Here is a 22,296-nt window from a genome sequence, read left to right on the forward strand (position 1 = left end):
ATCAGAGCAGGGTCTGAGCCAGCTATCTGACAGTGGGGTGTGTATCAGAGCAGGGTCTGAGCCAGCTATCTGACAGTGGGGTGTGTATCAGAGCAGGGTCTGAGCCAGCTATCTGACAGTGGGGTGTGTATCAGAGCAGGGTCTGAGCCAGCTATCTGACAGTGGGGTTGTCGACAATGCAGCTTTTAAAAGGTGATGTTCCCGTGTTTGTAGTAGAGATCTCATTCACGGTGAACATGTCGGCTCTATCGGAAAATTGCCTTTAAAAAGCTGCATTGTCAACAACCGGTCTAACATTTAGGCCTGGATTCAATCAGATCGCGTGTCAACCAGCTTTGGCCGGATCCACATAGCTGATGTTTCCACGGTGTTGGAGGTGTAACTGCAGTAGGAGCTGACGAATCAGAGAGGCTGCTATTGACAAACCCCTTATCTGTGCTGCGTTAGAGCCTACGCTCTGTTTTGAACTTCTGTCAGGAATAATGACTCTGTCAAATGATGTTCGGCTAATGTATGTATTCATTTGAATGGGGGTTTTCTGCCTACCAGTCTAATTCAAGTGTTTGAACTTTAACACAGCTGAATGGGATTTTGTCGCATCCAATGGCCGTGTCCGTGATTGTGTTAACCGGTCTTATCACACGGAGCTGCTTGGGGATTTGACCGCTCTAACGCAGTTCCACCTCTGACACCGCCCAGACATCAGCCGTCACCAGTTAATGCTGATCTGAGTGAATCAAGATTAGTTTGCTTCTTTATCACTAGTCCTGCCTGTGCTACATTCAACGGGGTGAAAAGCTAGTCCCCTAGGATCAGGTTAGCCTTTTATTTCATAATGATACGAGGGGAGCTGATCCTAGATCATATGGACATGTGCACTTTGTCTGGTCATTCTGGATGACATCTTTCCCTCTACTGACAGTAGCTCTGCTACAACTAGATCCATCAACTGATTGAATAGAATCAATTTAGTTTCGCATTCCGTCCCTGTCACAGGCTGGGTTTAGACAGGCAGCCCAATTCTGATTTCTCACTCATTTGCGCAATCAGATCTGAGATGGTCAAAAGACCAATTTGTGGGGTGGGATCACAATGGGTCTGCCTGTGTAAACGCAGCCTTAGATGTGTCCTATTGTATCATATGGCCCTCATCTCCAGTGTGGTAACAGTGGTGTGTATTAGTCTCCAGTGTAGTAACAGTAGTCTATATCATCAGATCATAGATGGTTTTTAAACTAAATGACTTCTAATGAAAGTTCCAACAGAACGACCAAAAGCTCATGGTTTATTTCCCCATTTCTGATCAAAGACTTTGGTATTGTTATACTTCTTCACATGAGTAAAAAAACAAAAAACAACTAAAGTAACCCAGAGCAGATAGACCTACACCTTGTTAGATACTGGTCACATCCCAAATGGCTCCCTAGCCCCTATGTAGTGCACTACTTTTGACCAGAGGGCCCTGTAGTATTGTACCATTTGAGACATGCCAGACTGTCAGTCAGGTTATTAAACACTCAGATAAGAAAAATAACAATAGCCAATCACGTGGGTTGAGGAGCGTTGTTAGGCAGAAACTTCTGTGTGGGAAAGCATAGTATAAGACAGTCTCCTCAAAATGTTTTGGGGGGTGTAAGTGTTATGAATTGGGGGGTAGTCAAGGGGGCAGGGTTCTCATTCCAGGTCAGTCCAGTGTAGTGTAGGTTTGGGTGGGTCTCCAGTCTTCTCTAGAGGACGAAGGGGAGGATGGGCGAGCGAAGGGGAGGGTAGTCCCGGAACTCTTTCAGGTAGCTGCGGTGCTTCCCCTTGGCCCACACCGTCATCTGGATGAAGCCCACCGCCGTGAAGAAAGCCACCGGCAGACACTGAGTCATCAGGGTGAAGCCGAACCACGAGCCCAGCTACAGGAGAGATGGTGTTACACACATACTTTTATACATGTCACACACACACACACTAAAGGTGGCTATGAGCAGACACTACATGGGAGAAAGAATGGTGTCACACACACACACACACACACATATCATAATGTGGATGTTGAATAAGGCAGCCCCCTTCACCTCTGATTCAGAGGGGTTGGGTTAAATGGGAATGTTGATTAAGGCAGCCCCCCACACCTCTGATTCAGAGGGGTTGGGTTAAATGTGGATGTTGATTAAGGCAGCCCCCCACACCTCTGATTCAGAGGGGTTGGGTTAAATGTGGATGTTGATTAAGGCAGCCCCCCACACCTCTGATTCAGAGGGGTTGGGTTAAATGTGGAAGACATTTAGTTATATAACTGACCAGGTATCCAAACCTGTTTCCTATACACTAAAATGTCACTGCCAACTTCTGCCACTAGGTGGCCATGAGCCTAACTACTACAGTGAGAGACATAATGCACACTGTTCCTCCTAACCAGCAGAGGGCAGCGTCACCCTGGACTAAATACAGGGTGACGTCGCCCCTAGACATTGATCTTTGCATTTTCCACACTAATGGTTAAGATTGGTGGAGGGGAAGCTGATCCTAGATCTGTGCCTGGACTAGCCTAGTGGTTAGAGCGTTGGACTAGTAACCGGAAGGTTGCAAATTCAAACCCCCGAGTAAAAATCTGTCGTTCTGCCCCTGAACAGGCAGTTAACCCACTGTTCCCAGGCAGTCATTGAAAATAAGAATTTGTTCTTAACTGACTTGCCTGGTTAAATAAATAAATAAAATAACACTCACCTCATAGGTGTAGTTGGGACATGAGACCAGCAGGAAGATCCAGGTGAAGGGGTTTTTAGTGGGGTAGGGGATCTTCCTGGTCTTAGATCCTGATGGAGACAGACAGAGGGAGAGAGATTATTGTGGGCTACTGTTTTGTAGCACACAGAGAAAACAGTGCATGTTGAACTGATTGATGTGTTCTAATGTTTTTGCATATTCAATAGGAGTGTGTACCTGGTGGGCGGAGGTTCCGCAGGGCGATATGGATGGAGAAGTTACCAACCTGACAGAACTGAGAAGATAGCATCTACTAAATAACCATTTACTATGATATTGTTCTATTACTATAATATACAGGATGAGGACATTATAGTAGAGCATAGAACAGTAGAGTCTTACCAGAAAGATGATGAGGGCAATCCTGACCTGCTGCTCACCATAGATTGCTGAAAAGACAAGGGTGGTTAATATAGTAGCGTACTCACTACGGGGTGGTGTATATAGAGGGTGGTTAATATAGTAGCGTACTCACTAGGGGGTGGTTAATATAGTAGCGTACTCACTAGAGGGTGGTTAATATAGTAGCGTACTCACTAGGGGGTGGTTAATATAGTAGCGTACTCACTAGGTGGTGGTTAATATAGTAGCGTACTCACTAGGGGGTGGTTAATATAGTAGCGTACTCACTAGGGGGTGGTTAATATAGTAGCGTACTCACTAGGGGGTGGTTAATATAGTAGCGTACTCACTAGGGGGTGGTTAATATAGTAGCATACTCACTAGGGGGTGGTGTATATAGAGGGTGGTTAATATAGTCGCGTACTCACTAGGGGGTGGTTAATATAGTAGCGTACTCACTAGGTGGTGTGTATATAGAGGGTGGTTAATATAGTAGCGTACTCACTAGGGGGTGGTGTATGTAGAGGGTTGTTAATATAGTAGCGTACTCACTAGGGGGTGGTTGATATAGTAGCGTACTCACTAGGAGGTGGTTGATATAGTAGCGTACTCACTAGGGGGTGGTTAATATAGTAGCGTACTCACTAGGGGTGGTGTATGTAGAGGGTGGTTAATATAGTAGCATACTCACTAGGGGGTGGTTAATATAGTAGCGTACTCACTAGGGGGTGGTGTATATAGAGGGTGGTTAATATAGTAGCGTACTCACTAGGTGGTGTATATAGAGGGTGGTTAATATAGTAGCGTACTCACTAGGGGGTGGTGTATGTAGAGGGTGGTTAATATAGTAGCGTACTCACTAGGGGTGGTGTATATAGAGGATGGTTAATATAGTAGCGTACTCACTAGGGGGTGGTTAATATAGTAGCGTACTCAGTAGGGGGTGGTTGATATAGTAGTGTACTCACTAGGGGGTGGTTGATATAGTAGTGTACTCACTAGGGGGTGGTTGATATAGTAGCGTACTCACTAGGGGGTGGTATATGTAGAGGGTTGTTAATATAGTAGCGTACTCACTAGGGGGTGGTTGATATAGTAGCGTACTCACTAGGGGGTGGTTGATATAGTAGCGTACTCACAAGGGGGTGGTTGAAATAGTAGCGTACTCACTAGGGGGTGGTTGATATAGTAGCGTACTCACTAGGGGGTGGTTGATATAGTAGCGTACTCACTAGGGGGTGGTATATGTAGAGGGTTGTTAATATAGTAGCGTACTCACTAGGGGTGGTTAATATAGTAGCGTACTCACTAGGGGGTGGTTAATATAGTAGCACACTCACTAGGGGGTGGTTGATATAGTAGCGTACTCACTAGGGGGTGGTTAATATAGTAGCACACTCACTAGGGGGTGGTTGATATAGTAGCGTACTCACTAGGGGGTGGTTGATATAGTAGCGTACTCACTAGGGGGTGGGTTGATATAGTAGCGTACTCACTAGGGGGTGGTTAATATAGTAGCGTACTCACTAGGGGGTGGTTGATATAGTAGCGTACTCACTAGGGGGTGGTTGATATAGTAGCGTACTTACTAGGGGGTGGTTAATATAGTAGCGTACTCACTAGGGGGTGGTATATGTAGAGGGTTGTTAATATAGTAGCGTACTCACTAGGGGGTGGTGTATATAGAGGATGGTTAATGTAGTAGCGTACTCACTACGGGGTGGTTGATATAGTAGTGTACTCACTAGGGGTGGTGTATATAGAGGATGGTTATTATAGTAGCGTACTCACTAGGGGGTGGTTAATATAGTAGCGTACTCACTAGGGGGTGGTTGATATAGTAGCGTACTCACTAGGGGGTGGTTAATATAGTAGCGTACTCACTAGGGGATGGTATATGTAGAGGGTTGTTAATATAGTAGCGTACTCACTAGGGGGTGGTTGATATAGTAGCGTACTCACTAGGGGGTGGTTGATATAGTAGCGTACTCACTAGGGGGTGGTATATGTAGAGGGTTGTTAATATAGTAGCGTACTCACTAGGGGGTGGTTGATATAGTAGCGTACTCACTAGGGGGTGGTGTATGTAGAGGGTTGTTAATATAGTAGCGTACTCACAAGGGGGTGATGTATATAGAGGGTGGTTGATATAGTAGCGTACTCACTAGGGGGTGGTTGATATAGTAGCGTACTCACTAGGGGGTGGTTGATATAGTAGCGTACTCACTAGGGGGTGGTATATGTAGAGGGTTGTTAATATAGTAGCGTACTCACTAGGGGGTGGTGAATATAGAGGGTGGTAATATAGTAGCGTACTCACTAGGTGGTGGTTAATATAGTAGCGTACTCACTAGGTGGAGTATATAGTGGGTGGTTATAATATAGTAGCACACTCACTAGGGGGTTATACAGAGGATGGTTAATATAGTAGCGTACTCACTAGGGGGTTGTTAATATAGTAGCGTACTCACTAGGGGGTGGTTAATATAGTAGCACACTCACTAGGTGGTGGTTAATATAGTAGCACACTCACTAGGTGGTGGTTAATATAGTAGCACACTCACTAGGTGGTGGTTAATATAGTAGCACACTCACTAGGTGGTGGTTAATATAGTAGCGTACTCACTAGGGGGTGGTTAATATAGTAGCGTACTCACTAGGGGGTGGTTAATATAGTAGCACACTCACTAGGGGGTGGTTAATATAGTAGCACACTCACTAGGGGGTGGTTAATATAGTAGCACACTCACTAGGGGTGGTTAATATAGTAGCATACTCACTAGGGGGTGGTTAATATAGTAGTGTACTCACTAGGGGTGGTGTATATAGAGGGTGGTTAATATAGTAGCGTACTCACTAGGGGGTGGTGTATATAGAGGGTGGTTAATATAGTAGCATACTCACTAGGGGGTGTATATAGTGGGTGGTTAATATAGTAGCATACTCACTAGGGGGTGGTTAATATAGTAGCGTACTCACTAGGGGTGGTGTATGTAGAGAGTGGTTAATATAGTAGCATACTCACTAGGTGGTGTATATAGTGGGTGGTTAATATAGTAGGCCATCCAGGCAGCAAAGCCCCAGTAGTAGGTGCAGTTCTGGAACACAGGAACACACTTTATCACACACAGGCTTCGTCCCAAATTGCACACTAATACCCTATATCCTGCACTACCTTTTAACGGGGCGGCAGGGTAGCCTAGTAGCGCATTACATAGGAAATAGGGAGCCAATTAGGATGCGGACCACAGTGTCAGATGACCCCAGAATCTCTCAGCAGGTTCAAAGGTCACCCTGGGTTGAAGAGACAGGCTAGGTTTCCCTAGATGAGGTATGTGTAAGGTGATACACTATCACGATGAGGTAAGAGGGCAACTAAGGCTGTGGTGTGTGTCAGAGAGAGAACGAGACACAGTGAGTGTGTGTGTTATGAATGCGTGTGCCATCAGTGTGTGTGCATGCGTCAGTGTGTGTGTTATGAATGTGTGTGTGTACCGTCAGTGTGTGTGTGCATTAGTCAGTGTGTGTGTGCGCGTCAGTGTGTGTGTTATGAATGTGTGTGTGTGTACCGTCAGTGTATGTGTGCATGCGTCAGTGTGTGTGTCACCTTGAAGATGTTGCGTAACGGCATGGTCCCGTGGGAGAAGCGATGGACAAACAGGGTCTCCAGGAGTCTCTTCAGGTAATGGAAGGAGTGACACATACAGGCTAGACTGGGATCACACACAAACTACATTACCCAACATGCACCAGGATACTCACCATAGAAACCAAAGACAATGGTTCTCCTTATTCCTGCCATTCGTAGTTTGATGAACTAGAGTTCAACTAGCAGACAAATATGATTCACATCTAACAAGCGGCTCATTGCAGTTCCACTCAGATATACAGTCGTCTGACTACAGTCGTCTGCATGACCCAGTGTGTGTGTGTGTGTGTGTGTGTGTGTGTGTGTGTGTGTGTGTGTGAGAGAGAGAGAGAGAGGCACTCACTGTACGACCCAGTGCTTGCTGGTGGTGAAGTCATATTTGGGGGCGTAGATGAAGGGAGCACGGAAGTAGAACATTAGGTAGAGGAGGAGAGGACCACCATACTCTGTCAGAAACACCTGAGAGACAATCAGAGACCTATTTCAATTGACTGATTTCCTTATGTCAAATGTAACGCAGGAAAATATTTGAAATGGTTGCATTTATATTTTTTGTTCAGCATAATATAGTCCAGCTCCGGATCATTCATCAACCCTGTTGTGTCAGAGCTCCAGATCATTCATCAACCCTGTTGTGTCAGAGCTCCAGATACTTCATCAACCCTGTTGTGTCAGAGCTCCGGATCCTTCGTCAACCCTGTTGTGTCAGAGCTCCTGATCCTTTGTCAACCCTGTTGTGTCAGAGCTCCGGATCCTTTGTCAACCCTGTTGTGTCAGAGCTCCGGATCCTTTGTCAACCCTGTTGTGTCAGAGCTCCGGATCCTTTGTCAACCCTGTTGTGTCAGAGCTCCGGATCCTTCGTCAACCCTGTTGTGTCAGAGCTCCGGATAATTCGTCAACCCTGTTGTGTCAGAGCTCCGGATCCTTTGTCAACCCTGTTGTGTCAGAGCTCCGGATCCTTCATCAACCTTGTTGTGTCAGAGCTCCGGATCATTCATCAACCCTGTTGTGTCAGAGCTCCGGATCCTTCATCAACCTTGTTGTGTCAGAGCTCCGGATCATTCATCAACCCTGTTGTGTCAGAGCTCCGGATCATTCATAAACTCTTGTCTGAGCAGCAAAGGACAAAGCCATTTTAAAAACTGTTGCTACGGTCATCATGAATAACTTACAAAACATAACTTAACTTTTCTCCCTCCCTCTAGTCTGCCCAGCTCTCCTCCTCCTAGTGGATCACTGGTGTTTACGTGTTGGACTAACAGATGTCCAGTCAGCCAGCCGGGCAGGGAGGATAAATTTATCGCTCTATTTTCCACACCTGTTCCTGCCTAACCGACAGTCACCCCTCCCTCACGTCTCTCCCAACCCCCACGTCTCCCCCCCCCCTCCCCCACCCCCCCCCCACGACGTCTCTCCCCCCCACCACGTCTCTCCCCCCCACCACGTCTCTCCCCCCCCACCACGTCTCTCTCCCTCCTTCACGTCCCTCTCCCTCCTTCACGTCCCTCCCTCCTTCACGTCCCTCCCCCCTTCACGTCCCTCCCTCCTTCACGTCCCTCCCCCACGTCTCTCCCTCCTTCACGTCCCTCCCCCCTTCACGTCCCTCCCTCCTTCACGTCCCTCCCCCACGTCTCTCCCTCCTTCACGTCTCTCCTTCCCTCACATCCCTCCTTCCCTCACGTCTCTCCTTCCTTCACGTCCCTCCTTCCCTCACGTCCCTCCCCCACGTCTCTCCCTCCCCCACGTCTCTTCATCCCCCAGTTAGTGTGACAGGGACTTTAATAAAAAAAGTAATATACACCAAGGTTAGGAGGAAACTAATAGCCACAAGTTAGTGTGCACACGTGTGTGTGGTATGCGTGTGTGTGGTATGCGTGTGTGTGGTATGCGTGTGTGCCTGTGTGTGTGTGGTTATGCGTGTGTGCCTGTGTGTGTGTGGTAGGCGTGTGTGCCTGTGTGTGTGTGGTATGCGTGTGTGCCTGTGTGTGTGGTATGCGTGTGTGCCTGTGTGTGTGGTATGCGTGTGTGCCTGTGTGTGTGGTATGCGTGTGTGTGGTATGCGTGTGTGTGGTATGCGTGTGTGCGGTTATGCGTGTGTGCCTGTGTGTGTGTGGTATGCGTGTGTGCCTGTGTGTGTGGTATGCGTGTGTGCCTGTGTGTGTGGTATGCGTGTGTGCCTGTGTGTGTGGTATGCGTGTGTGCCTGTGTGTGTGGTATGCGTGTGTGCCTGTGTGTGTGGTATGCGTGTGTGCCTGTGTGTGTGGTATGCGTGTGTGCCTGTGTGTGTGGTATGCGTGTGTGCCTGTGTGTGTGGTATGCGTGTGTGCCTGTGGTATGCGTGTGTGCCTGTGTGTGTGGTATGCGTGTGTGCCTGTGGGTGTGGTATGCGTGTGTGTGGTATGCGTGTGTGCCTGTGTGTGTGTGGTTATGCGTGTGTGCCTGTGTGTGTGTGGTATGCGTGTGTGCCTGTGTGTGTGGTATGCGTGTGTGCCTGTGTGTGTGGTATGCGTGTGTGCCTGTGTGTGTGGTATGCGTGTGTGCCTGTGTGTGTGGTATGCGTGTGTGCCTGTGTGTGTGGTATGCGTGTGTGCCTGTGGTATGCGTGTGTGCCTGTGTGTGTGGTATGTGTGTGTGCCTGTGTGTGTGGTATGTGTGTGGTATGCGTGTGTGGTATGCGTGTGCCTGTGTGTGTGGTATGCGTACTCACGGTCACCCAGCTGATTTGAGCTCCCAGGTCTCGGAAGTAGAAGGTTGCCGTGGTTCCCACAGGAAGATGCTGCAGAACATCCTCATCCTTTAGAGACTTACCCTCTGATAGAGAGAGAAGAAGAGAATTCTGATTAATAACAGCCCCACAAACAAGTTGCATGATCAGTCCTTACCCTCTACCAGCCTGCTACCATCACTACTATAGATATCAACACTGTCCTGTACCAGCCTACTACCATCACTACTATACTATAGATATCAACACTGTCCTGTACCAGCCTGCTACCATCACTACTATACTATAGATATCAACACTGTCCTCTACCAGCCTGCTACCATCACTACTATACTATAGATATCAACACTGTCCTCTACCAGCCTGCTACCATCACTACTATACTATAGATATCAACACTGTCCTGTACCAGCCTGCTACCCCTGCTACCATCACTACTATAGATATCAACACTGTCCTGTACCCGCCTACTACCATCACTACTATACTATAGATATCAACACTGTCCTGTACCAGCCTGCTACCATCACTACTATACTATAGATATCAACACTGTCCTGTACCAGCCTGCTACCATCACTACTATAGATATCAACACTGTCCTGTACCAGCCTACTACCATCACTACTATACTATAGATATCAACACTGTCCTGTACCAGCCTGCTACCATCACTACTATACTATAGATATCAACACTGTCCTGTACCAGCCTACTACCATCACTACTATACTATAGATATCAACACTGTCCTGTACCAGCCTGCTACCATCACTACTATACTATAGATATCAACACTGTCCTCTACCAGCCTGCTACCATCACTACTATACTATAGATATCAACACTGTCCTCTACCAGCCTGCTACCATCACTACTATACTATAGATATCAACACTGTCCTGTACCAGCCTGCTACCATCACTACTATAGATATCAACACAGTATTCATACAGACTGAACAGCAGAAGACTGGTTAGACTTACTTGGGTCTAGACGGATGGACTGTCTGGCTGCGTACCATTGAGGATCTGAGACAGACGGACAAGGGAGGGAACCAGACAGGTAGAGGGAGAGACCAGACAGGTAGAGGGAGAGACCAGGCGGGTAGAGGGAGAGACCAGGCGGGTAGAGGGAGAGACCAGGCGGGTAGAGGGAGAGACCAGGCGGGTAGAGGGAGAGACCAGGCGGGTAGAGGGAGAGACCAGGCGGGTAGAGGGAGAGACCAGGCGGGTAGAGGGAGAGACCAGACGGGTAGAGGGAGAGACCAGACGGGTAGAGGGAGAGACCAGACAGGTAGAGGGAGAGACCAGACAGGTAGAGGGAGAGACCAGATAGGTAGAGGGAGAGACCAGACAGGTAGAGGGAGAGACAGAGAAAGAAGACAGACACACAGACAACAGGCAGGGTAAACTCTTTAGCTATTTGAAATACTGTATATTGAAGTGAATTTAATTGTAGCAGAATGTGCTTGCTGTGTGCTTGCCGTGTGCTTGCTGTGTAATGTCAATCTAAGGTTGTACTCACGGCTTTTGTGGAACATAGACTTGATCTCCCCAATAGTGGCATTTGGCTCAACCTGCAAATCAAGAGAGATGAGTGGGACACACACACACACACACCTCCTTATTGGCCTTTCATGTGATTACCAGTAAATTTAGCTCTAGCTCTGGCCACACCCCCTGGGTACTGGGTATCAAACAGCTGGTATCACCACACACACGGCATAAATATAACAGACACATACAGTGCCAAAACACACACACACATAGTCAAAGCCACACCGCAACAACAATCCCACAAAGACAATGACGCACACACAAAATCTGATGCACACACAAAACCTGACGCACACACAACCATTTAACAACGGCCACTCCCAGATTGATGCCAAGTCTGGAGGTTGAGGGGCTTGTGCTGAACCCTGTTCCCCCAGCCAGACTGCCTCATCCTGGGGGCTTAGCCCTGACATACCCCCTAACTCCAGTCAGCAGGGACTGGATGGTTCTGCCCAGCCATGGGCCACTATAGCCAATACTAATCGCCGGGCAGAGGAACAACGGACAGTCCTTACTGGCTAGTTGATAAGGTCTAGGTGTTTGTACAAAGACTGTATTGAAGGTGGGTCACAACAGTCAAACTGAAAGGTTCTAAACACTGGACTCCCCACGAGGCTGCTCCATTCTTAATGACATCCTGACAACATTCACCAGACATTCTACTACTACAACTGTATTTGTCTGTGACATCACAGAGGTCTTCCCTCAGACATTCTATTCTCTTTATGACATCACCAAGTTCCTTTCCAGACATTCTAGTCTACTTATGACATCACAGGTCTTCCCCAGATATTCTACTCTCTCATGACATCACAGAGATTCTATTTATGACATTGCAGGTCTCCAAGATATTCTAGTGTCTTCATGACATCAGAGGTCTTTCCCAGAGATTCTACTCTTTATAAAAAATCAAAAAGTATTCTCCAGACATTATTTCATCTTTATGACATCAGAGGTGAGGTCTTCAAGAGATTATAGTCTACTTGTGACATCACAGGTTTCTCCCAGACATTCTAGTCTCTTTATGACTTCACCCCAGACATTCCAGATAATTTACTTGACAACATTAGATTAGAATAACTTTTCAACTCCACCAATATAAAATTCTAATAACCAAATCAAATACTCACTCCCACATCAAAGCCCTACTTCAAGAATCTCTATTTTCCAGGGGGCCGCAGTCTAAAGTGGGGGATGACGTGGCCATGGAAACTGTGTTAAGCTGAGAACAGGTCTCAGAGCAGTGGTAATCCTGCGAGGACGTGACCTGATACCTTGCAGCTCCTGTATGCCCTACTAATATCACACTAACACCATACAGAACCTAATACAGTGCTATTAAACCTATAACACCATGATAAACCTAGCTAGGTGTTACACCTGTCATTTAACCATCAGTCTATAACACCATGATAAACCTAGCTAGGTGTTACACCTGTCATTTAACCATCAGTCTATAACACCATGATAAACCTATCTAGGTGTTACACCTGTCATTTACCATCAGTCTATAACACCATGATAAACCTAGCTAGGTGTTACACCTGTCATTTAACCATCAGACGATAACACCATGATAAACCTAGCTAGGTGTTACACCTGTCATTTACCCATCAGTCTATAACACCATGATAAACCTAGCTAGGTGTTACACCTGTCATTTAACCATCAGACGATAACACCATGATAAACCTAGCTAGGTGTTACACCTGTCATTTAACCATCAGTCTATAACACCATGATAAACCTATCTAGGTGTTACACCTGTCATTTACCATCAGTCTATAACACCATGATAAACCTAGCTAGGTGTTACACCTGTCATTTAACCATCAGACGATAACACCATGATAAACCTAGCTAGGTGTTACACCTGTCATTTACCCATCAGTCTATAACACCATGATAAACCTAGCTAGGTGTTACACCTGTCATTTATCCATCAGTCTATAACACCATGATAAACCTAGCTAGGTGTGGGGGAGGGAGGGATGTGGAGGACCTAGCTAGGTGTTACACCTGTCATTTAACCATCAGTCTATAACACCATGCTAATAGACAGGAGTTTTAACCTCTAAGCCATAAGAACGATAGTTCACTACAGTCCTAGGTAGTACTGATCACTCTGGGCCGTTCTTGCTCAGACAAGGCTTAACTACTTCAGGTTGTACCTGGAGCTACACAGCACTATACAGACTGACTGGGCTCAGACAGACAGACAGCACTATACAGACTGACTGGGCTCAGACAGACAGCACTTCTGACCTGAGTACAGTGGAACGTCCTACATTAGACTAATAGTCCTATCTAGCCTGCACCTGTTGCACTATTTAACACAGAGACACACACAGATAGACGTACACACACAGATATAGACGTGTGCCCCCCCCCCCCCCCCCACACACAGTATTTGTGAAGAGGTCTTACCTTGTCCAGGAAGCAGAGTTTGTCCTTTGTCTTGGCATCCAGAATCTCCACCTCAAAGAAAACCACAGCTTTCTTAGCCTTCTTAGCTTTGGGCCGTTTAACGGGGGGTGCTGGCACCCCAGGGACACTCCCCGGACCAGCCTTTTTGTGGGTAGCCCCCTCTAGTACTACGGTATCCATAGCCACACTCCTCCACCACTAGCCGCTCTAATTAATCCCTTTGTCTGGAAAAACACCCTTTTCTCAAGTCCCTCAGTTTGAACAGAGAGAGGAGAACGGGGCGTCTGGTTTCAGCTGTGGAAATAAATCTCTCTCCCCCTCGTTCGCTCTGTCGTTTCCCTCCCATCCCTCCCTCCTTTCTATCATTCTGTCCCCCCCCCTCTCATTCCTTCTACCCTGGCACGCTGGTTGCTTTATTTAACCCCACCCCAACACAGCCCTGCTCCCCTGTGAAGTCATGTACAGCAGGGAGCTTAGTTTATAGAACAGTAAGGAAAGTTGATGCATTCCTGTGTTGAGTTGATTTTGAACCCCCCCCCCCCCCCCCCCCAACTAAGATACCCGAGCACCCCCCTCCCCAGTCTAGAAGGAAGTATGTGTCCTCAGTCCCCCCCACAGCTAAATAAAAAGCTCTGCGTAAGCAACCCTCTCCCTGCCCTCAACACCTCCACTCCCGCCACACCCTCCCTCCCCACCCCTCCCCTCCCTCCCCACCCCTCCCCTCCCGCCACACCCTCCCTCCCCTCCCCTCCCCTCCCCTCCCCTCATGGCTTAGTTAGGGGATTTCTCCTCCGTTCAACCCCTCCAATAATGTCCGGAAGCGTCACCCTATACCCTTAACCCTCACATCCAAACAAAAACCATTGATCTCAAAGATAACAAACCACAGAACACGATGCACAAAGGACCACTTTTACAAATGTCAGAACATTTGACAAAAACCCCATTACAGGAAGAACTGTACAGATACCGTGTTTAAACTTTGCATATGTACAGTTTTTCCAGCAAATACTTATTTTATTTACTGTGTAAATTAGTCAAAGTAGTCCTTGTGCATCCAGTGCCTTGTGAAAGTGTGTGTTCTCGGGGTGACGAGAGGTGGTGGGTTTGCGCCAGACATAGCGTTTTACTTGATGGCCAAAAAGCTCCATTTAGTTTCATCTGACCAGAGTACCTTCTTCCATATGTTTGGGGAGTCTCCCACATGCTGTTTGGGGAGTCTCCCACATGCTGTTTGGGGAGTCTCCCACATGCTGTTTGGGGAGTCTCCCACATGCTGTTTGGGGAGTCTCCCACATGCTGTTTGGGGAGTCTCCCACATGCTGTTTGGGGAGTCTCCCACATGCTGTTTGGGGAGTCTCCCACATGCTGTTTGGGGAGTCTCCCACATGCTGTTTGGGGAGTCTCCCACATGCTGTTTGGGGAGCGTCAAATGTGTTTGCTTATTTTCTTCTGGCCACTCTTCCATGAAGCCCCTCTCTGTGGGGTGAACAGCTTAAAGTGGTGCAATGGACAGATACTACAACCTCCTCTGTGGAGCTTTGCAGCTCCTTCAGGGTTATCTTTGGTCTCTTTGTTGCCTCTCTGATTAATGCCCTCCTTGCCTGGTCCGTGAGTTTTGGTGGGCGGTTTGTTGTGGTGCCATATTCTTTCAATTTGTTAATAACGGATTTAAAATGGTGATCTGTGGGGATGTTCAAAGTTTCGGATATTTTTTTTTATACCCCAACCCTGATCTTATACCCCAACCCTGATCTTATACCCCAACCCTGATCTTATACCCCAACCCTGATCTGTACTTCTCCACAACTTTGTCCCTGACCTGTTTGGAGAGAACCCTGGTCTTATACCCCAACCCTGACCTGTTTGGAGAGAACCCTGATCTTATACCCCAACCCTGACCTGTTTGGAGAGAACCCTGATCTTACACCCCAACCCTGATCTGTACTTCTCCACAACTTTGTCCCTGACCTGTTTGGAGAGAACCCTGGTCTTATACCCCAACCCTGACCTGTTTGGAGAGAACCCTGGTCTTATACCCCAACCCTGACCTGTTTGGAGAGAACCCTGATCTTATACCCCAACCCTGACCTGTTTGGAGAGAACCCTGATCTTACACCCCAACCCTGACCTGTTTGGAGAGAACCCTGATCTTACACCCCAACCCTGACCTGTTTGGAGAGAACCCTGATCTTACACCCCAACCCTGACCTGTTTGGAGAGAACCCTGATCTTACACCCCAACCCTGACCTGTTTGGAGAGAACCCTGATCTTACACCCCAACCCTGACCTGTTTGGAGAGAACCCTGGTCTTCATGGTGCCGTTCCTTACTTAGTGGTGTTGCAGACTCTGGGGCCTTTCAGAACAGATATATATATATATATATATACACACACACTGAGATCATGTGACACTTAGACTGCACACAGGTGGACTTGATTAAACTAATTATGTGACTTCTGAAGGTAATCAGTGGCACCAGGTCTTATTGAGGGGCTCCATAGTAAAGGGGGTGAATACATACACACACACACACCACATTTTTTTTAAACAAGTAATTTTTTCATTTCACTTCACCAATGTGGACTATGTCCATTACATGAAATCCAAATAAAAATCCATTTAAATTCCAGGTTGTAAAGCAACAAAACAGAAAAACGCCCAGGGGGGTGAATACTGTTGGGGAGTCTCTGACCCACCATACTGCTGGGGAGTCTCTGACCCACCATACTGCTGGGGAGTCTCTGACCCACCATACTGCTGGGGAGTCTCTGACCCACCATACTGCTGGGGAGTCTCTGACCCACCATACTGCTGGGGAGTCTCTGACCCACCATACTGCTGGGGAGTCTCTGACCCACCTCACTGCTGGGGAGTCTCTGACCCACCATACTGCTGGGGAGTCTCTGACCCACCATACTGCTGGGGAGTCTCTGACCCACCATACTGCTGGGGAGTCTCTGACCCACCATACTGCTGGGGAGTCTCTGACCCACCTCACTGCTGGGGAGTCTCTGACCCACCATACTGCTGGGGAGTCTCTGACCCACCATACTGCTGGGGAGTCTCTGACCCACCATACTGCTGGGGAGTCTCTGACCCACCATACAGCTGGGGAGTCTCTGACCCACCATACTGCTGGGGAGTCTCTGACCCACCATACTGTTGGGGAGTCTCTGACCCACCATACTGCTGGGGAGTCTCTGACCCACCATACTGCTGGGGAGTCTCTGACCCACCATACTGCTGGGGAGTCTCTGACCCACCATACTGCTGGGGAGTCTCTGACCCACCATACTGCTGGGGAGTCTCTGACCCACCATACTGCTGGGGAGTCTCTGACCCACCATACTGCTGGGGAGTCTCTGACCCACCATACTGCTGGGGAGTCTCTGACCCACCATACAGCTGGGGAGTCTCTGACCCACCATACTGCTGGGGAGTCTCTGACCCACCATACTGCTGGGGAGTCTCTGACCCACCATACTGCTGGGGAGTCTCTGACCCACCATACTGCTGGGGAGTCTCTGACCCACCATACTGCTGGGGAGTCTCTGACCCACCATACTGCTGGGGAGTCTCTGACCCACCATACTGCTGGGGAGTCTCTGACCCACCATACTGCTGGGGAGTCTCTGACCCACCATACTGCTGGGGAGTCTCTGACCCACCATACTGCTGGAGAGTCTCTGACCCACCATACTGCTGGGGAGTCTCTGACCCACCATACTGCTGGGGAGTCTCTGACCCACCATACTGCTGGGGAGTCTCTGACCCACCATACTGCTGGGGAGTCTCTGACCCACCATACTGCTGGGGAGTCTCTGACCCACCATACTGCTGGGGAGTCTCTGACCCACCATACAGCTGGGGAGTCTCTGACCCACCATACTGCTGGGGAGTCTCTGACCCACCATACTGCTGGGGAGTCTCTGACCCACCATACTGCTGGGGAGTCTCTGACCCACCATACTGCTGGGGAGTCTCTGACCCACCATACTGCTGGGGAGTCTCTGACCCACCATACTGCTGGGGAGTCTCTGACCCACCATACTGCTGCAAGGCCCTGTAGAGTTGGATGGTTTTCTAAACTGTGAAATCAATGCTTTTTGTTTGATATACAATTTAAAGTGAATAATCTGAGTCTACGCAATTCCATTACTGTAGAACTGCCCATAAAATGATGCTTTGTAGTCCACACACACACACACACACACACACACACACACACACACACCAAGCCAGGCATGGCTAGGATTTCTCTAGCTATTTACACCCCCCCCCCCCATTCCATCTACCCCCGTCTATATAAAGACCCCCCTGGGATAACAGCCTTTCCTTGTGCTGGGGGTCTAAAGCAGTACAGGATAGACAACTGTCATAGCTGGGGTAGTGTTATGGTAGGGCTGGGGTAGTGTTATGGTAGGGCTGGGGTAGTGTTATGGTAGTGTAGTGTTATGGTAGGGCTGGGGTAGTGTTATGGTAGTGTAGTGTTATGGTAGGGCTGGGGTAGTGTTATGGTAGTGTAGTGTTATGGTAGTGTAGTGTTATGGTAGGGCTGGGGTAATGTTATGGTAGGGTAGTGTTATGGTAGGGCTGGGGTAGTGTTATGGTAGGGTAGTGTTATGGTAGGGCTGGGGTAGTGTTATGGTAGGGTAGTGTTATGGTAGGGCTGGGGTAGTGTTATGGTAGTGTAGTGTTATGGTAGTGTAGTGTTATGGTAGGGCTGGGGTAATGTTATGGTAGGGTAGTGTTATGGTAGGGCTGGGGTAGTGTTATGGTAGGGTAGTGTTATGGTAGGGCTGGGGTAGTGTTATGGTAGGGCTGGGGTAGTGTTATGGTAGGGCTGGGGTAGTGTTATGGTAGGGTAGTGTTATGGTAGGGCTGGGGTAGTGTTATGGTAGTGTAGTGTTATGGTAGTGTAGTGTTATGGTAGTGTAGTGTTATGGTAGGGCTGGGGTAATGTTATGGTAGGGTAGTGTTATGGTAGGGTAGTGTTATGGTAGGGCTGGGGTAGTGTTATGGTAGGGTAGTGTTATGGTAGGGCTGGGGTAGTGTTATGGTAGGGCTGGGGTAGTGTTATGGTAGTGTAGTGTTATGGTAGTGTAGTGTTATGGTAGTGTAGTGTTATGGTAGGGCTGGGGTAGTGTTATGGTAGTGTAGTGTTATCGTAGTGTTATGGTAGGGCTGGGGTAGTGTTATGGTAGGGTAGTGTTATGGTAGTGTAGTGTTATGGTAGTGTAGTGTTATGGTAGGGCTGGGGTAGTGTTATGGTAGTGTAGTGTTATGGTAGTGTAGTGTTATGGTAGTGTAGTGTTATGGTAGTGTAGTGTTGTGGTAGGGCTGGGGTAGTGTTATGGTAGGGTAGTGTTATGGTAGGGTAGTGTAGTGTTATGGTAGTGTAGTGTTATGGTAGGGTAGTGTTATGGTAGGGTAGTGTTATGGTAGGGTAGTGTTATGGTAGGGCTGGGGTAGTGTTATGGTAGGGTAGTGTTATGGAAGGGGTGGGGTAGTGTTAAGGGTAGGGAAGTGTTAAGGGTAGGGAAGTGTTAAGGGTAGGGAAGTGTTAAGGGTAGGGATGGGATGAGGTAAAACATGGAGCTCTAGAGTAGGACAGCATTGGAACTAGCTAAATTCAAGACCCAGGTAGTAGTGCAGGTTGGAGGAGTGCTGTGCTGCCATGACTGAGTGGGGAAGACAGAGGGATTCGTAGAACACTCCAGCTCATTATAGTGCACTAATAGGTTCCCTCCCCTCTCTACAGGTTGACAGAAACAGAGGGATTCATAGAACACTCCAGCTCATTATAGTGCACTAATAGGTTCCCTCCCTCTCTACAGGTTGACAGAAACAGGGATTCATAGAACACTCCAGCTCATTATAGTGCACTAATAGGTTCCCTCCCTCTCTACAGGTTGACAGACGGTGTATCTCCAGTCTACTGGACTCTGGCATCTCCACACCGTTCTTCTCATTGACACACAGGTCAGTGTTAATTATTAATGTTATTTACTGGTTGTTTAAGCACAGAAATGCACTGTGAGCTTAGCACAACGTTCTCTACGGACAGACCTGATGATGATGTAGTGGACTAGCAACTGATCTACAGTCAGGTATATTCTACCACTCGAATGGTTAATATTAGCATTGTGCGTATGGTAATCTGATCCTAGATCTGTGGTATGGTGGATTGAGTGTCCATCTTCACCTGTGTGTTGTTGTCAGTGCAGCGAGGCAGCAGGTGTCATGCCTAGGTCTATATTTACTAGTACAGTGCTTTGGCTCCACCTTGTGGATATGTGTTATAACTACGTCAGCAGTGATTTTGTGTTGTGATGAATGTATTCATTGGAGATCATTTGGATTCAAGATGAATGCAGACAGCAAGGCAGACAGCAATGCAGACAGCGATGCAGACAGCAATGCAAACAGTAATGCAGACAGCGATGCAGACAGTAATGCAGACAGTAATGCAGAAAGTGATGCAGACAGTGATGCAGACAGTGATGCAGACAGCAATGCAGACAGTAATGCAGACAGTGATGCAGACAGCAATGCAGACAGCAATGCAGACAGTAATCTGGTTGATTGTTAGCAATCCTTCCCTGATGGCCAATGACGCATTGATACCGGCCCAACATTTATTCTATAGTCAAATGCACATCTTACCAGTGCAATAACATGTCTATATTGGGTTTCCTGCAGACTAATCTAGATATTACTGTAGCCTGCTGGTATGTTAGCTTTACCTCGGCCTCCAAGAGTTCTGGACCTTTCTGGCAGAACACTAGGTTACATTGTAGCAGGCGAGCGGCTCCCAGATCCTCTATAGCTGTTCTGTCCCTCAATTACTACATTAGAAAGAGAAAACGTTCTTGGAATGAAAACCTCCCAGTGCAGAGAGGCATCAGACAGACCTGGGTTGAAGTACTATTTCAAATGCATCATTTGCTTGATTGAGCTTTCCTGGCTTTAACACGGACCAATGGAATAGTCCAATAGCTGCAAACATTAACCCATCTACAACTCTAGATAGGCTAGAGGGCAAACTCTCAAAGTATTGGATCGAAATATCTTGTACGAGGAGACATGGGGAGGAGACATGGGGAGGAGAGGGAACCCACTGGTCGGGGCACTTCTAACTCCCCAAACTGGCTCCTTCACATCCTGTCGATTGGGTTTGGTCGGCACACCTGCTGTAGCTTCAGTCCTGTGGTAGCCATGACAACACCTGCTGTAGCTAGCTCGCCTGCAGTCTAGAAAGCGGTTTTAAAATCTGACTGTAGGAGGATTAACTCCCCTCTAGACACTGATATAAGATCAGGTTGTATGCGATTACCCCCAAATGGCTAAGGTTAGGTTTAGTGGGGGTTAATCTGGTCCTAGATCTGTGTGTATTGGGTCTGAGAGAGCCACAAGGACAACACATGTAGAGGTAAATGTCTATGGGTCTGTCTGCCTACACAGCCATGAGAGTGAAGGTGGTCATGTGTTTCAGAGGACATAGTAACTACCATTACTGCCTGTTTGCTATGAATTTAACACAGTAACCAGTGGGCTTTGATATGATTAAATATACATCCTTGCATGCAGCCTTTCTTGCTCACCATATAACTTTGTCTCGTATTTGTGATTGTAAAACCTAAGTCGACGAGGCTATGTGCAATAGGAGTTTAGATTTAAGCTGGGCCTAGTTGTGTCATCACTTTACTCTCCTATATGCAGATCAGCAAATCAACAGACTGTCAAGTCAGTCTGATATGAGACGCAGTGGCCTCTTATGTTCATACAGTAAAGTAGTGGAACGGTCAACATTTCTACCCAAGAGGCTACATTATTGTACGACACGACACTCCCCACAAGGTTAGATGTGTTGCGCACTTGACTGTTCACCTGCAATGATAGTCTCGCTGCCCCGCAATGAAGCAACAATGCCGAGATAACAACTCTTCAGCGTTCCAATCCACCAGCGGTGGCACAGCCTAGTTTATGCCTTGTGAGAAAACAACGACTGGTCAATATATAAATAAACTAGTAACCTATCTGTTTGGTTGGTTGGATTGCTGTTTATTGTGAAAGTAGAAGTGATAGGCTATGTCCATGATATGTGAATTGCAAGCAAGTAGACTACAACTTCGACCAGAGAGTCCACAAGCACACCACACCACCCGGGCTGGAGGCTTTGACATCCGAGTGAGCTCGTCTCTGTTCTCCAGCGTTCCCTACCATCCTAAATCTGACCGTCGGGAAAGGAACTGACAATCTTACAACACCGGTAATGAAACAGCTAGAAATATAATGTACAGAATCCCGATTAAAGGTTTCGAGTTACAGTGGATACTTTCTTACCTCGTAATGCTTCATCTTGGCAGTTTGTGCTCGCTCTCATCCAAGGTGAGCGACGGGTGGTGCCTTCCAATCAGAGCAAGAGGAAGCATTGATGGCTTTCAGGTACCCAATTGGTCCAATGATTGGGAAGTCCAATGGTTACCTAGTTAATATTACGTCCAATCAATGTGTCGGAAAGCTAAGTAGATATGCCGTACTTCCCGTACTGTAGCCAATGGGGGAGTCGATTCAGAAATGGAGTGATTCGTTTGGACAAATGGAGATGCGGGGTAAATTGTATTAGCGGGTGATTATGTTAGTAAATCTTACGTTATCAACACCAGGGCAAACTACATACTGACTTTACAGATCAGCAATTTTACTTCGTAGATTACTGACTGTTATAGTGGGCATAATGTGTCAGCGATGGTTTTCAAAAGCAGCAAGGCTGTTTGCCAAGGACAGGCCTAGACCTCTTTGTGGGTATTTGACCAAGAAGAGGCTAGTAAA

The 22,296-nt window shown here is 47.6% G+C and overlaps 1 protein-coding gene across 2 annotated transcripts; it reads right to left on the reverse strand.

Moving 5' to 3' along the window:
* Positions 1-1,264: 1,264 nt before the first annotated feature.
* Positions 1,265-21,918, reverse strand: LOC116363982 (very-long-chain enoyl-CoA reductase-like). Of its 2 annotated transcripts, XM_031817309.1 has the most exons (12): positions 21,808-21,918; positions 13,457-13,507; positions 10,998-11,049; positions 10,457-10,501; positions 9,453-9,556; positions 7,089-7,204; positions 6,704-6,809; positions 6,122-6,194; positions 3,097-3,143; positions 2,932-2,989; positions 2,716-2,804; positions 1,265-1,901 (listed from the first exon to the last, which is right to left on the reverse strand). In XM_031817309.1, the coding sequence occupies exons 1-12, from the start codon at positions 21,820-21,822 to the stop codon at positions 1,728-1,730; spliced, it is 930 nt and encodes a 309-aa protein (XP_031673169.1). In that variant the 5' UTR covers positions 21,823-21,918; the 3' UTR covers positions 1,265-1,727. The 2 variants fall into 2 exon arrangements, with proteins under 2 accessions (XP_031673169.1, XP_031673168.1); XM_031817308.1 differs by lacking the exon at positions 21,808-21,918 and having other exon boundaries at positions 13,457-13,902.
* Positions 21,919-22,296: the final 378 nt, after the last annotated feature.

The sequence above is a fragment of the Oncorhynchus kisutch genome, unplaced genomic scaffold (assembly GCF_002021735.2).
Source record: "Oncorhynchus kisutch isolate 150728-3 unplaced genomic scaffold, Okis_V2 scaffold983, whole genome shotgun sequence".
Lineage (NCBI taxonomy): Eukaryota > Metazoa > Chordata > Actinopteri > Salmoniformes > Salmonidae > Oncorhynchus > Oncorhynchus kisutch.

What these genes read in the sequence shown, in the direction of transcription:
- LOC116363982 (XM_031817308.1), bottom strand. Translation starts at nt 13,636, where the DNA reads ATGGATACCGTAGTACTAGAGGGGGCTACCCACAAAAAGGCTGGTCCG. An exon ending in CTCAAATCAGCTGGGTGACC is followed by an intron (nt 7,205 to 9,452) that starts GTGAGTACGCAT and finishes ATTGTCTCTCAG; the next exon opens with GTGTTTCTGACAGAGTATGG. An exon ending in AGCAAGCACTGGGTCGTACA is followed by an intron (nt 6,810 to 7,088) that starts GTGAGTGCCTCT and finishes GTGTGATCCCAG; the next exon opens with TCTAGCCTGTATGTGTCACT.